An 11,997-nucleotide genomic window follows, 5' to 3' on the forward strand; every position below is an offset into this window, starting at 1 on the left:
GACCGTGTGGCGGGGCATGACCATACGGGAATTAGCCGTGGCCTTGAACCAGCCCCCCAATGCCTTGCTGGAATTGGCTCAGAATCTGAAAGGCGTGGATCATGTGCGGAACATTCGACAACCGATCGGTGAGTGGAGGCACTTCTTTGTCCTACATTTCTCCTGGGGCCCCGATTGACCTCATGTTTTGGGTGCTTGCAGATCAGGAGCAAATTTTTCGGGATCTGGCTAAAATCTTGAAATTTCGCTATTGCACCGTGGCCAATCCTCATGTCCAACCCATATCGAAGGAGGAGGAGGAGAAGAGTCTGGATGTGATGCCTGAGCCCGTGGATCCCCGCCGACTGCAACCGCGCGCCCCAGTGGTGGCCATCATGGGCCATGTCGACCATGGCAAGACCACCCTTCTCGATCATCTGCGGCATTCACGCGTGGTGGACGGGGAATTTGGCGGCATCACACAACACATAGGCGCCTTCTCCGTGGCCTTGACCAACGCATCGAGCCCTCCCTCTAAGCAGTCCGTGGATCAGGAACTCTTCAGTCGTGTGACCTTTCTCGACACTCCAGGGCACGCGGCCTTCAAGGCCATGCGTTCGCGAGGGGCGCATGCTACGGACATTGTGGTGTTGGTGGTCGATGCGTGCGAAGGCGTGCTTGAACAGACGGCCGAGTCGATTCGCATGATCAAAGAAGCTAAAACCGAGATGGTGGTGGCCGTCAATAAGATTGACAAGCCCAACGCCGACGTGAAAGCCACCCTGGAATCCTTGGCCTCTGCTGGGGTTCTGGTGACTGAAATGAAGGGTCATATCCCGGCCGTGCCCATATCCGCCTTAAAAGGAACCAACGTAGACCAACTGGTCGAGGTTCTCATTCAGAAAGCTCGAGAACTCGATCTGACCGCTGAATATGACAGTCAAGTTGAAGGAAAAGTGATCGAGTCATCCGTTGACAAAGGATTAGGCAAAATAGCCACCGTTCTCATTACCCGTGGCACTCTAAAGAAGAAGGATTTCCTCGTGTGCGGCTTGAGTCGAGCCAAAGTCAAAGTGTTGATTGACGACTTGGGAAACCGCGTGGACCAGGCGGTGCCTTCGCAGGCTGTGAAAGTCTCGGGCTGGAAGGAGCTGCCCGGAGCCGGTGATCATGTGTATGGTGTGAAATCTGAAAAACGGGCTCATGAAGTGATCACCTGGCGAGAAAAGCAAGAGAAGAAGGTCAAAGAGCTCCTAGATGCCGAGGAGATTCAAAAATCTCGTGAAGAAGCTCAAGAACAGTACGAGGAATATCGCATCCAGAAACTCAAGGCCGGTGTGAGGAAACCCAAGTACATGCGCCATGATTTTCAGGTGAGGAGAAAGGAAGTCGAGGAGTATAGCGGCCCTCCGAAGGTCTCCTTCGTGATCAAGGCCGATGTTGATGGCAGTCTCGAGGCCATCATGAATTGTCTGGACCTGTACACTAACGAAGACGTGGTGCTAGACTTGTTGGACTTTGGCGTGGGCGAAGTGACCGAAAACGATATTGTACTGGCTAAGCAATTCGACGGATTCATTTTTGCCTTCAACACCCCACCGATCACACCGGCACGGTTGAAGATTGCCTTGGACAACGACGTGCCGGTGAAAGAGCACAACATCATTTACAAACTCGTGGATGATCTGAAGCAAGAGATCGGGGGCCGATTGCCCCCGTTGGAAGTTGAAGACGTTTCCGGACGCGGACGCGTTCAGCAAGAGTTCCTCGTGAGCAAGGGTCGCCGAAAAGTGCCGGTGGCCGGATGTAAAGTGTCCACGGGGAAAATTGAGCGCGGAGCTCGGATCCGGGTTCTAAGGGGCAAGCAAGAAATCTACGACGGGACGCTCATCAGTTTGAAGCATCACAAGGACGAAGCAAATGAGATTCCTCAAGGCAAAGAGTGCGGCCTCATGGTGGCGAGCAGTTTGGTACGCTTCGAGCAGGGAGACGAAATTATAAGCTACACAACTAGATTGGAGCCTCAAGAGTGCCAATGGGACCCGGGGTTTTGAAATTTTGTTGACCATTTATTATCTATCATCAATCTGCGAATAGTAATTGGCCAGGTGCCTTAAGAAGCACGGTTGCGTTTTACATACTTTGCGTGATGACCTTTGCCACCTTTTCGTTTCAACTGAGCCTTCGTTATCATCGGCTCCCGGACCTTGACCTCGATTTCCGGATTCGTACGCTTGAGTACACCTTGTAGTTCGATGGAGATATCGCTCAACTCGGGACTGGATTCACTCTCTTGACACATCTTGATGATATCCCCTTCATGTTTGGAATGCTGATCAATGTCCGCTAATCCCTTGGCAACTTCCAGGATCAAGTATCTTTTGGAGAACGATTTGACGTCATTGATCTTCTCATCTCGAAACACACCCAAAAGCCGCCTCATCACGAACTTCTGAACACTCTCAAAAGATGAGCAGATCCGGACCAGCATTGGTACCAAATCTTGAGTGGGGCTAACTTTCAGCACTTCCAGCAGGTTGTTCGTGATCTTGAGTTGGACCTCTTTGACGAAACTGATTGATGTCTCCAGAAATCGTCCCAAGACTTTCAGAAAGGCCTCACGTATGCCCTTGTTGGGATGAAGGATCACGTTTGCGAGATCATGTATGTTTTCTTGGAAAATCGTCTGCATACCTTTGTGACCTTGGCCAAGAAGATTGAAACTGACCTCGATCAATTTCAATTGTAGATATGCCTCACTTTTGTTCTTAGTAGGGCAAGATTTCAACATATCGAGGTGGTCAACGATGAGGTTGAGACTCAAATTTGAGCACGACAAATGTTCCACTCTGCTCAAGCCACTAGCGCATACAATGATGGCGAAAAGCCGCGACACTTCATCTTCTTTCTTTAGACATTGATTCACATATTTCAGGGAGATGTTATCACCACTTCTAACGTCCAATTCTACAATCAGAGACAACAGTTTGCCCAATCCACCTTGAATCTCCTGCGAGTCTTCATTGATGTATCGGTTCGAAACCATAAAAAACAATCGCTCCAAGTCCTTGACATCACAACGGGCATCATTTTTTAGCAAATCTTGGATCATATCTCCCAGCATGAAGATAACTCGTCGCCGTCCTAAAATGGGAAACAAATCTTTATGAACTGATCCAGCAATATCTGATGAAGGCAAAAATGGAAAGAAAAAAAAACCCGCTTACCTTCATGGTCATCGTAATCGAGATTCTGGATGCCAAAATTGAATTTGACTGCCAACGAACACGTTTTGGATACGAATTTCCGCAGACGAGCGAAATCTCGGTCCGATTTGGCCATGACCATCATTTGACACATACGCTTCCCATCAGCCTCAGTTTGGCCCGGGGCTAGTCGTTCCAGGAGCCGCAACATCACGGTCCAAGTTCCTATGGAGGCGTCGTTTATGTGATCTACAACGAAAGCCTTCAAGGACATGATGGATCCACGAGGGAACTTGGCATCCCCTGGACTGTCCAACACTCGATCCAAGATCTGCACACTGAGCTTGAACACCACATCGGATTTAAGGGCGTGGAACTGGTTCAGATTCTTCGTGAGGAATTGGAACAACTCCAGATTCAGGTTCACATTGGCTTGAACCAACTTGTGGAGGCTGGGCACTGAATGGAGTCGAACCAAGAGTCGCAAGATCTTTGGGATGACGGCCAGATTTTTGGTTAACAACTCGTCGGTGACGAATTTCAGTGTGGACATGAAAATCCCGTCTTGGATAGATCCTTCAGCGCTCAAGGAGAGCAACAAGAGGTCCACGGCGAACTCTTTCAGATTGGTGGGGATATCTGTTGGGTCGTATCTTGAGTTCAATTGACTCAGTAGCCGTCCTGACAGGATTCCATTGGCCAATATCACAAAGTCATTCGGTTCGAAGGCCTGATTTTTGGTGAGCCCCATGTAAATATGACCGAGAGCCTTTTGCTGAACCCCATGCCAATGAGTCAAGGCTACAGTGGCCGTGACATTTGATGGTTTGCCGATAAATCGACTCAGAATCGAGCCCAACGAGCCGCGATCGCAAAACGTGGCCAAGGTGGTGATCAATGGATACGAAGAGACATTGATCACTTCCGGACAATTCTTCGTGTTCTTGGCGTAGCACTCTTTGTCCTTTAGTGAGGCCATACTTAGTTCTTTCACAATAAGTGACAACAGTTTGTCTTGGAGACTGGCCAGAGTGTCCGCGTCCAAGATCTCCTGGTTCTGATTGATCACAAAATGTATGGAATACATCATGATGTGAACCTGATTGCCACGCTGAAGACTGGACTCAAGCACCGAGATCAGGAACTGGAAATACGTTTTCCCCAATTCCTTGATCACATGGGCCAAGGTGTTTCGCAGGGCACAACGGTATTTGAAATCCTTGGACTTGAGCTTGTTACACAGCTCGATAATCATCGACTGGGCGTTGGTCCCCATGATCTTGGGGAAGGAGTCAAAGATCTTGGCCAGGGCCACGTACAAATGGAGAACCCGCTCACTCTCCTCGGATTTCATACGAGAGATGACCTTCAGCACGAAGCTCTTGACGCGAAGACAATCCTTCTCGGGTAGGTTGCTCTCGTTGAACTTGAAATTGGCAAAGAACCGAGACATGATGGTGAATCTCTGTGCCGAGAGCTGCTTGTCCTCGGTCTCAAAGGAGAGAAGGGCGTCCACCTTGTTCATGTAGGGTCGGAATGGAAGCCGGGCCGCCAGGAAGATCACGGCATCCATGCACGTGCTCACGAGATCCGTGTACTTCTTGTACTTTTCCTTCAACACGTAGCGATAAAACAAGGGGATCACGAAGCGGACCAGATTCTCTTCGCGGAATTCGAGAGCGCCGGATTTCAGTTTGGCCAACAAACTTATGAGACATTTGTTTCGTCGGTGAAGTTGGAGATGACGAACGTTCTCGAAGAAATCTTCGTCCACGTCCGAAGAGACTAAGGATTTGAACTCTTGGAGAACATCCGAGGGGTCTTGAAGGACCAAGGTACGCATGAGGATTATGAACGAGGAAAATACGGTATCCGAATCCAACGTCAGGGCATGAGCCACCTCTTTCATCATGAGATCCTCGTTTTCTCGAGTGAATTGGTCGCTCTCCTTGAGTTGCTTGACCAATTTTTGAAGATTGGCATTGGCTTGGACGGCATTGGAAAGGTCTTCCGAGTAGATGTGCGACACGTTTTGCTTCAAGGCAAACTGAAAATGAAGTTTGTTCGTAAGGTCCAAACTCTCCAATGGAACACAAGAGTTCACGTCATCTTTGGACACTTTAAAACCCATCGCTCTGGCCAAAGCCGGTACGAATTTCATGCGACGATCTAACGTGTTGAATTTGACCAATAAGTCAAAGGTCTCGCCCGGGATTTTCGTGCCAACATTTTGGATCACTTTTCCGAACACTCCGTACCATGCACTAAACTCTGAATCAGTCAACTCGCGTTTCTTGGCAAATGAACAGATGTTCTTCATCAGATTTTCGATCAACGGTTCCTCAAGATGGCCTTCCAAGCGTTGATACAGCCAAGCTAAGGCTTCACATCGAAGCAAGATCTCGGATTCCTTTTTGGTAGTTTTCCCACCAAAGTACTCGATGAGTTGCACGCAAATCACGCGGAAGGCGTCCGTCAAGGAATCGCCTTGGATCTCCAGTTCCTCAAACTTGGTCACAAACTTGCTCAGAATTCCCAAAAGCTGTTGTGTTCGAATTTTACACATACCAGTGGACGTCATCACCTTGACAATGCGGTCCAACATGGTGATTCCTTCTCGACTGGGCGTCCAAAATAAGCCCAACAAGGGCGAGGTTCGTTGCTCATTCTCGAGCATAGAGTTCAAAAACTGGATGTAGCTGATGGAGAGTTGGCGTTTTCCGGAGGACGCATCGCTTTGGCAATCCAAGGCGGGCAAAATGATGGTCTCCAAAATCCCAGTGCTCTTGATCTTCTCGAGGGTGAGCGTGTTGGAGGCTGAGAAGAGATCGTTCAACATCTTGAGAAACTTGCTCCTCAATTTAGTATCGAGTGTGGTCTTGTCTTTCATCAAATGTTGACTCAGTGCGATCATCAGAGAGCAACCTTTGGCGCTCATGTCCGCTTCCAAATCGTCATCATAAGGCAGAGCTAGAAGCGCGAATTCAGCCGACAGTTCGAGATTGGCCACGGGCTTACGACCCTCACTTCCAATATTGCTATTAGAAAACTCTTCAAAAACGGACTCTATGAAGTGTTCAAGGTACTTCTTTGAGGGCAGTCGATGCAATTGCTCAATGATGAGCCTTCGGTCGACTCTCCGACGAATCGGTTTGAGGCCAGATGTCTTCCGAACCACCCCCAACAGTAAGCGGGTGAAAACTTGATGCACTTTCGAGTCGATGGGATCCAAAGTCTCATCGCTGAGATAGCTAATGAGCGCATTCTTCCAATTCTTCGTTTCAGTCAACTTGGCCAAAGTCTCCTTTTTGGTAGAAAGGCCCTTCAAATGGGAACGGCAAAAATTGAGGGCCTCTTCTTGGATGCTTGAGTTGCTATGAGACAAGTACATGAACACGAGATCCCGGACCTGGTCAAAGGTCTTCGTGTCTTGTTTGAAGTCCTGCATTTTGGCCAAGAGTTTGATTACGGCGCATATAAGTCGGGGCGACTGCATCTGAGACTCGTCCTTGGCAGTGTCAAATAATTGAGGTAAGAACCCCTGGGCAGCTTGTCGATTGAATCCCTCGAAATCCGACACACACGAGAACACTTGGGTCAGAAAAACTGCAATGTTTTTCTTGGGGGCCATATCCTCAGTGGAGGTACTCAACTCTTTGAGTACTTCATTGATGACTCGGGCTAGTACGCTCCACTTCTCTTGCTGATCATCGGTGGGGTTAGTCTGAGAAAATTCCTTAACAATTACCGTCTTCATGGATTTCCACAATGGGGTGAAATTGATCCAAAAGTTGCCAAGGAGAAATCGAATCTTGGCCTCGGTCCTCGAGCCACCTACATCCATCGTTTGAAGGCATTGCAATTTCATGGTCACATCACGTACGTTGTTCAAGGCCACTTCTTGCGAGGTCAACTCGGCAATTATCGTATAAGCCGGACAAGGCCACAAGGCCGACATAATTTGGGCCGAGTCGCGTCGAACTTGTGAATCCCGAGCACTCAGGTTGGCACTCAAGGTTTGATCGAAGTTTGCGGGTAGATTTTGTTTCAGACTATGTTTCGTGTCCAACGGACAAAGCTTGGATAAGGCATGGAGCATCTCCGGGGAGTTGACACTGAATTTGGCAATGGTGTGGGCCGTCAGGTGATCCATCAACTCGTTGGGACAAATCGAATGGGCGAGGTTCTGACAGAACAAATCGAACAGTTTCTCCCCTAACGCTACGTGATTTTTGGCCAAGATATCTTGAACATGTTTCCAAAGATCCACCAGGAGATTCGTTTGGGTGATGGGAACGATTCGCAACCCCGTCAACCCTCGAATCAGAGTTTGGGCTAGATCCGGTTTGATGTGCTTTTTCACTTTGGCGATCCCACACTGATCCACATACAACTGTAAGAACTCGTCCCCGATCTGAGCGGGAACGTGTTCATGCTTGAATCGTTCGTCCAAATGCTGAGCTAGTTCACTTAAGATTTCACTTTGCAGGGCCAAGTCCGGCTGAGTCTGGGTCCATAGGGACAAAAGCGCGGGCCAGATCAACACTGGAAACGTGGCATGTTGACTCAGAGGGCCCAAGGAGCTCATTAACTCAACCTGGGTGGACACAGATTGCTCGATGATGGTTTGAATCAAGCCTCGTCCGGACTGAATCATGGACTCTTCTTGGACGGGAAAGTGGCACACAAATCTCAACAGGGCCAATAAATCCTGGCCGACCGGTTTCAAAGTCCGAACATAGGCGGTTAAGCGTGTGACCGTGTCTGAATTGATGAGCAAAGGCGATGGACCATCGGCCCAGGTTTGAAGCAAATCACTTGCGGGCAAATTCCATTTTTGACTCAAGTCAATCAAGGGGTTCAACCCCTCGGGCACGAACCGTGGGTCGACAATATCGAGCAGAGCCTGGCCCAATTCATGCACCAAATCAACGCTAGCTAACGGGGTTAAGGATTGAACGATGGCCAAGTGTGCCAGCCAAGATCGTGAACTCAAAGTGGTACCATTGGTACTGGCGCACACCACCACTCGGGCCAGGAAGGCGGGCTCATCGGCTAACCATGGCAGAAGTTGAGACCACAGTGGTGCGTTGGACTGAGAGCGACGTAGGGCGTAGCCCAAAACTTGGGCCAAAATGGCGCGGGTAGGTGGATTGAGTTGCGCTAGCCGGTTCAAAAATCTGGGCAGCACTTGCATGAGATCCGGACCGGTGCGACATTGGCGCACATGAGCCAATAAGCGAGCCATGATGATGGCGGCCGCTTTCTTGATATCCACGGCCTCTACGGCCAAAGAGTCGAGAATCAAATCCACCAATCCTTCGACCACACCGGGTTCGGGCTTTTGCACGTCTTGGATCAAGGCAAGCCACAAATGGAGCACGGGTTCGCGACTCAAGGGCTCGATGCCCTGGGCGCAAGCCGACAAATGATCGAACAAATGACGCTGATTGAACACCACTTGCTCTAGCGTGTGCGATTGGACCGCACAATTCGAGGCCAACTGCGTAAAGTCGAACGACAAGTTCAGCTCGCGCCAATGCAACAGCGTGGCGTAGAAGCGACTGGGCTGACCCGAGACCCCGCCCAGATCGGCATCACCGGCATCACCCGCCTGGCCGAGGGGCGTGACCAGGCTGTCCAAACCGCACGACCACCATCGAGCCCAGGTGTGACTGGCGCAGAATTCGGACCAAGCTCGAGCGTCCGACACAAAATGATGACGACGGTTCAGACGACCGGGCGTGGCTCCCAACGATGCTTTCAACGGGCGGGCGGACGAGCGCCCACGACCCGGTGGGTGGCGCTTTTTCACTGACACGCCCATGCTGACGGATCCGGTAATTCCGATTAACGTGACACGGGAGCCATCTGAGCCAAGCGAGAAACGACCCGTGATCTCGACACGCACAAACAGATAGCTCAGCAACGCTTGGGAAGGACACGTGCGAACAGTGCTGCCAGGTCCATGGGCTTCGAACATGCCAGAGTGCCTCTCAAAACATGTCAGATTCCAAGCAAAATATGCCAGAAAACTGGCCAAAACAAAAACAAATAACACAGGATATGTGTTTTTTCTATGCTCCAGAGGGAAGAAAGTATTAACCAGCTGGCAGCGTGAAAATATGTAAATCTAGATGGGCAAACTGTTTCGAAGTTTGTTTTCCAAAACGAGGCAAATTTGAAGATTTTTTTTAAACAATACTATTGAAATTACTTATATCTTGCTTTCTTTCGTGCATTGACAATGTCATAGTCATTTTAGTCAACAATGTGAGCTGCCACTGTTTTTCTTCCTTAGGTTCCAACATGACGCATCTGCAGTCCAAAGACATTTATTCAGAAATTTTCAGATCAGTAAACAATTAGTTTGCTAGACAAGATTGTTGTTCAATTGAGCAAAAGCGGCTTTTGAATGTTCTTAACTTGAATTGAAATGTACTAGTTCCATTAACAACAAACTGACATTTGGACAATGTAACCTAGATGTTCAGATATCAGTATGGTACAGTATGATAAACCTTCCTTAAATAAAAAATAATTCCGTCAACTTGTAAGGATAATTCAGTAAAATGGGTTAGTATAGCTGTGTCTAGACTAGTGTAGTAGTCTAAGAGGCACTGTGAACAAGGTAGGATTCCTCTCCCTAATTGTTGTGAGTTCAATCTTCAGTCTCCTTTTGGAGAAAGGTTAGGGAGGAGAATAGAACCAAGGACCTCTCTCATGGCAGGAAACTGCCCTAACCACTATACCACGTCTCCTCCACATAAGAGATTCCCTTCAAACACCAGGGCTTGAACCCACAATACTTTAGCATTTATTCTTGCTTTGTTCACACTGCTTCTTAGATGGCTATATCTGTAAATCATGCAAAAAAAATCAATACCATAACTAGACATGGTCATAACTAAAAATCTTCTGGTACAATATTGCACTGTAAAAAATTATATGGCAGTGTATAAAGAATAATGGAAGGGCATACACTTAGCTGATGGTAAAAAGAATGGAGAAACAAATAGACAGTAGCTACTCCCTAAGCACCATGGACAGTAATTTCTTGAAGCCAAAAAGTGTTAGTGTTATAGTGTCCTTTGTGTAAATAGTAAATTAGGTAATCCAATAATTTAGCAAAGACTAGAGAGCAATAGTTTGAGCATATAATGGTGGCCTCAGACAGAAAGAGGTTGATGGCAAAATCTAACAGAAATATTGCAGTTCCAGCAAGTAGTGCTGGTGCTAGTCCGGACTTGAGTACACTTGAGTCTTTTAGAAAGGACTCAATTCCGGACTCGTCAAAAAAATGATTCATTTTTTGTTAGAATTCAGCAAGATGAGCCCTTTTGCAAGACCTGGCCACAGTAACAGACTCGAGTCCTCTTCCGGACTCGAGTCCGGCAAAAAGTCCAAAAATCAAAGGACTCGTCCCAGCACTACCATCAAGCATATTAATGCAACAAGAAGGAAAGTCCAATTACTCATTTTACAACATATTTGTCAAGTTCTAAAACTCTTGCTGTGAGACTCACAGAACAGAACATGCCAGACGAGAAAATTTTTTTTTGCTTCCCACAAGGACCCTCAAACATGCCAGATATCCACTTTTTAGGAAAGCAAACATGCCTATCTGGCAGCACTGCGTGGGAATTTCCAAATAAACAAAGAGCACATGGTCAGGTTATTCTGAAAGGTGTCCATCCGAACGGGTAAAGAAATGGGGTACGCCAGGACCACTTTGAGTGCCTACAGCCACTTATGATCACTATTATGAGGGAAAAAATTATATCATAAACGGTTTGGGACTATGCTTACTGAAATCTTACCTCAGATAATTCATCCGTTGTAGTCGAGGGATGGTAATCTTGGTCACCTTATACGAGCGGGTGATCGGCATCTTTCAAAACACAGCTGTCAGGGTGACCTCTTTTGCCCCCCGGGAGTACAAATGGTCCAGCCCGACAACCACCAAATAGCATCATAAAACATCAACTATTTACCATAGCCCCCCCTACTTCTTTGAATTTTCTTAAAGGTGGCTTTGGGTTGACTTTTACACTTTTCTATGGAGTTTTCTCCCATGACGCGTGGGAGTCTCATTTATTTTCCCACCCAGTAGCTAGTAACGCTAGCGTATTTACAAACCAAATCGATGTGACCGATCTGAGGGCATCCTCACTCCCCACTCCTCAATTCTCAAGCGTGTCCAACGTTGTCCATTGTGTTAGAATCCTCTCTGCCCGGTTGCACCACCGTCTTCATCCACCGTTCTCACCATGGCCACCATGCCCATGAACCCTAAGCCTTTCTTGAACTCACTCACGGGCAAACCCGTGATGGTCAAGCTCAAATGGGGCCATGAGTACAAGGGCTTCCTAGTGTCCACCGACGGCTACATGAACCTCCAATTGGCCTCCACCGAAGAGTTTATTGATGGCACCTGTACCGGCAATCTGGGCGAAGTTCTTATTCGGTGAGTGGTTAGCTGGTTGGCTGGGGCGATAAACGTTATTACCCACCGATTACTTGGCGGTGCTCATCTTTAAATTGGTGGCAAAATGTTTTAGGGTTTAGATAGAGACTTTAAGGGTTATTAAAATCGTCTTAGCTTAGATTAGGGTACTCGTGACTTAACTGACTACAAAAAAATTTGGCACAACAGCAGCGTGGGGACCAGTAAATTGATCAGTAAGAGAACCAAACCATCCCCATATAATTCGCATTGATCTTAATCTTTACAATCTAATAAAAAAAAACAGTCTAATTCCTACCATGCACTTGGCCTGATGAAATGAGGGTTCTACTAAGTTGCTCTTTT

The 11,997-nt window shown here is 47.8% G+C and overlaps 3 protein-coding genes across 3 annotated transcripts in view; 2 read left to right on the top strand and 1 right to left on the bottom strand.

Moving 5' to 3' along the window:
* LOC131885381 (translation initiation factor IF-2, mitochondrial-like) lies at nt 1-2,102 on the top strand (the record flags this gene model as incomplete). Its single annotated transcript, XM_059233411.1, is given in 2 exon segments — nt 1-128; nt 202-2,102. Coding segments are annotated over 2 exon segments (1,960 nt in total), but the record flags the coding sequence as incomplete, so codon positions are not given.
* On the bottom strand, nt 2,028-9,061 carry LOC131885380 (uncharacterized). The gene is made up of 2 exons (XM_059233410.1): nt 3,207-9,061; nt 2,028-3,123 (listed from the first exon to the last, which is right to left on the bottom strand). The coding sequence occupies exons 1-2, from the start codon at nt 9,010-9,012 to the stop codon at nt 2,093-2,095; spliced, it is 6,837 nt and encodes a 2,278-aa protein (XP_059089393.1). The 5' UTR covers nt 9,013-9,061; the 3' UTR covers nt 2,028-2,092.
* A 2,258-nt stretch (nt 9,062-11,319) lies between these two features.
* The window catches only part of LOC131885387 (small nuclear ribonucleoprotein F-like), a 5,405-nt gene continuing 4,727 nt past the window's right edge, over nt 11,320-11,997 (top strand). The window contains exon 1 of the mRNA XM_059233419.1: nt 11,320-11,652. Coding sequence (XP_059089402.1) covers nt 11,456-11,652 — 197 coding nt within the window. The 5' untranslated portion in view covers nt 11,320-11,455. The remainder of the gene's footprint in view (nt 11,653-11,997) is intronic.

The sequence above is a fragment of the Tigriopus californicus genome, chromosome 8 (genome assembly GCF_007210705.1).
Source record: "Tigriopus californicus strain San Diego chromosome 8, Tcal_SD_v2.1, whole genome shotgun sequence".
NCBI lineage: Eukaryota > Metazoa > Arthropoda > Copepoda > Harpacticoida > Harpacticidae > Tigriopus > Tigriopus californicus.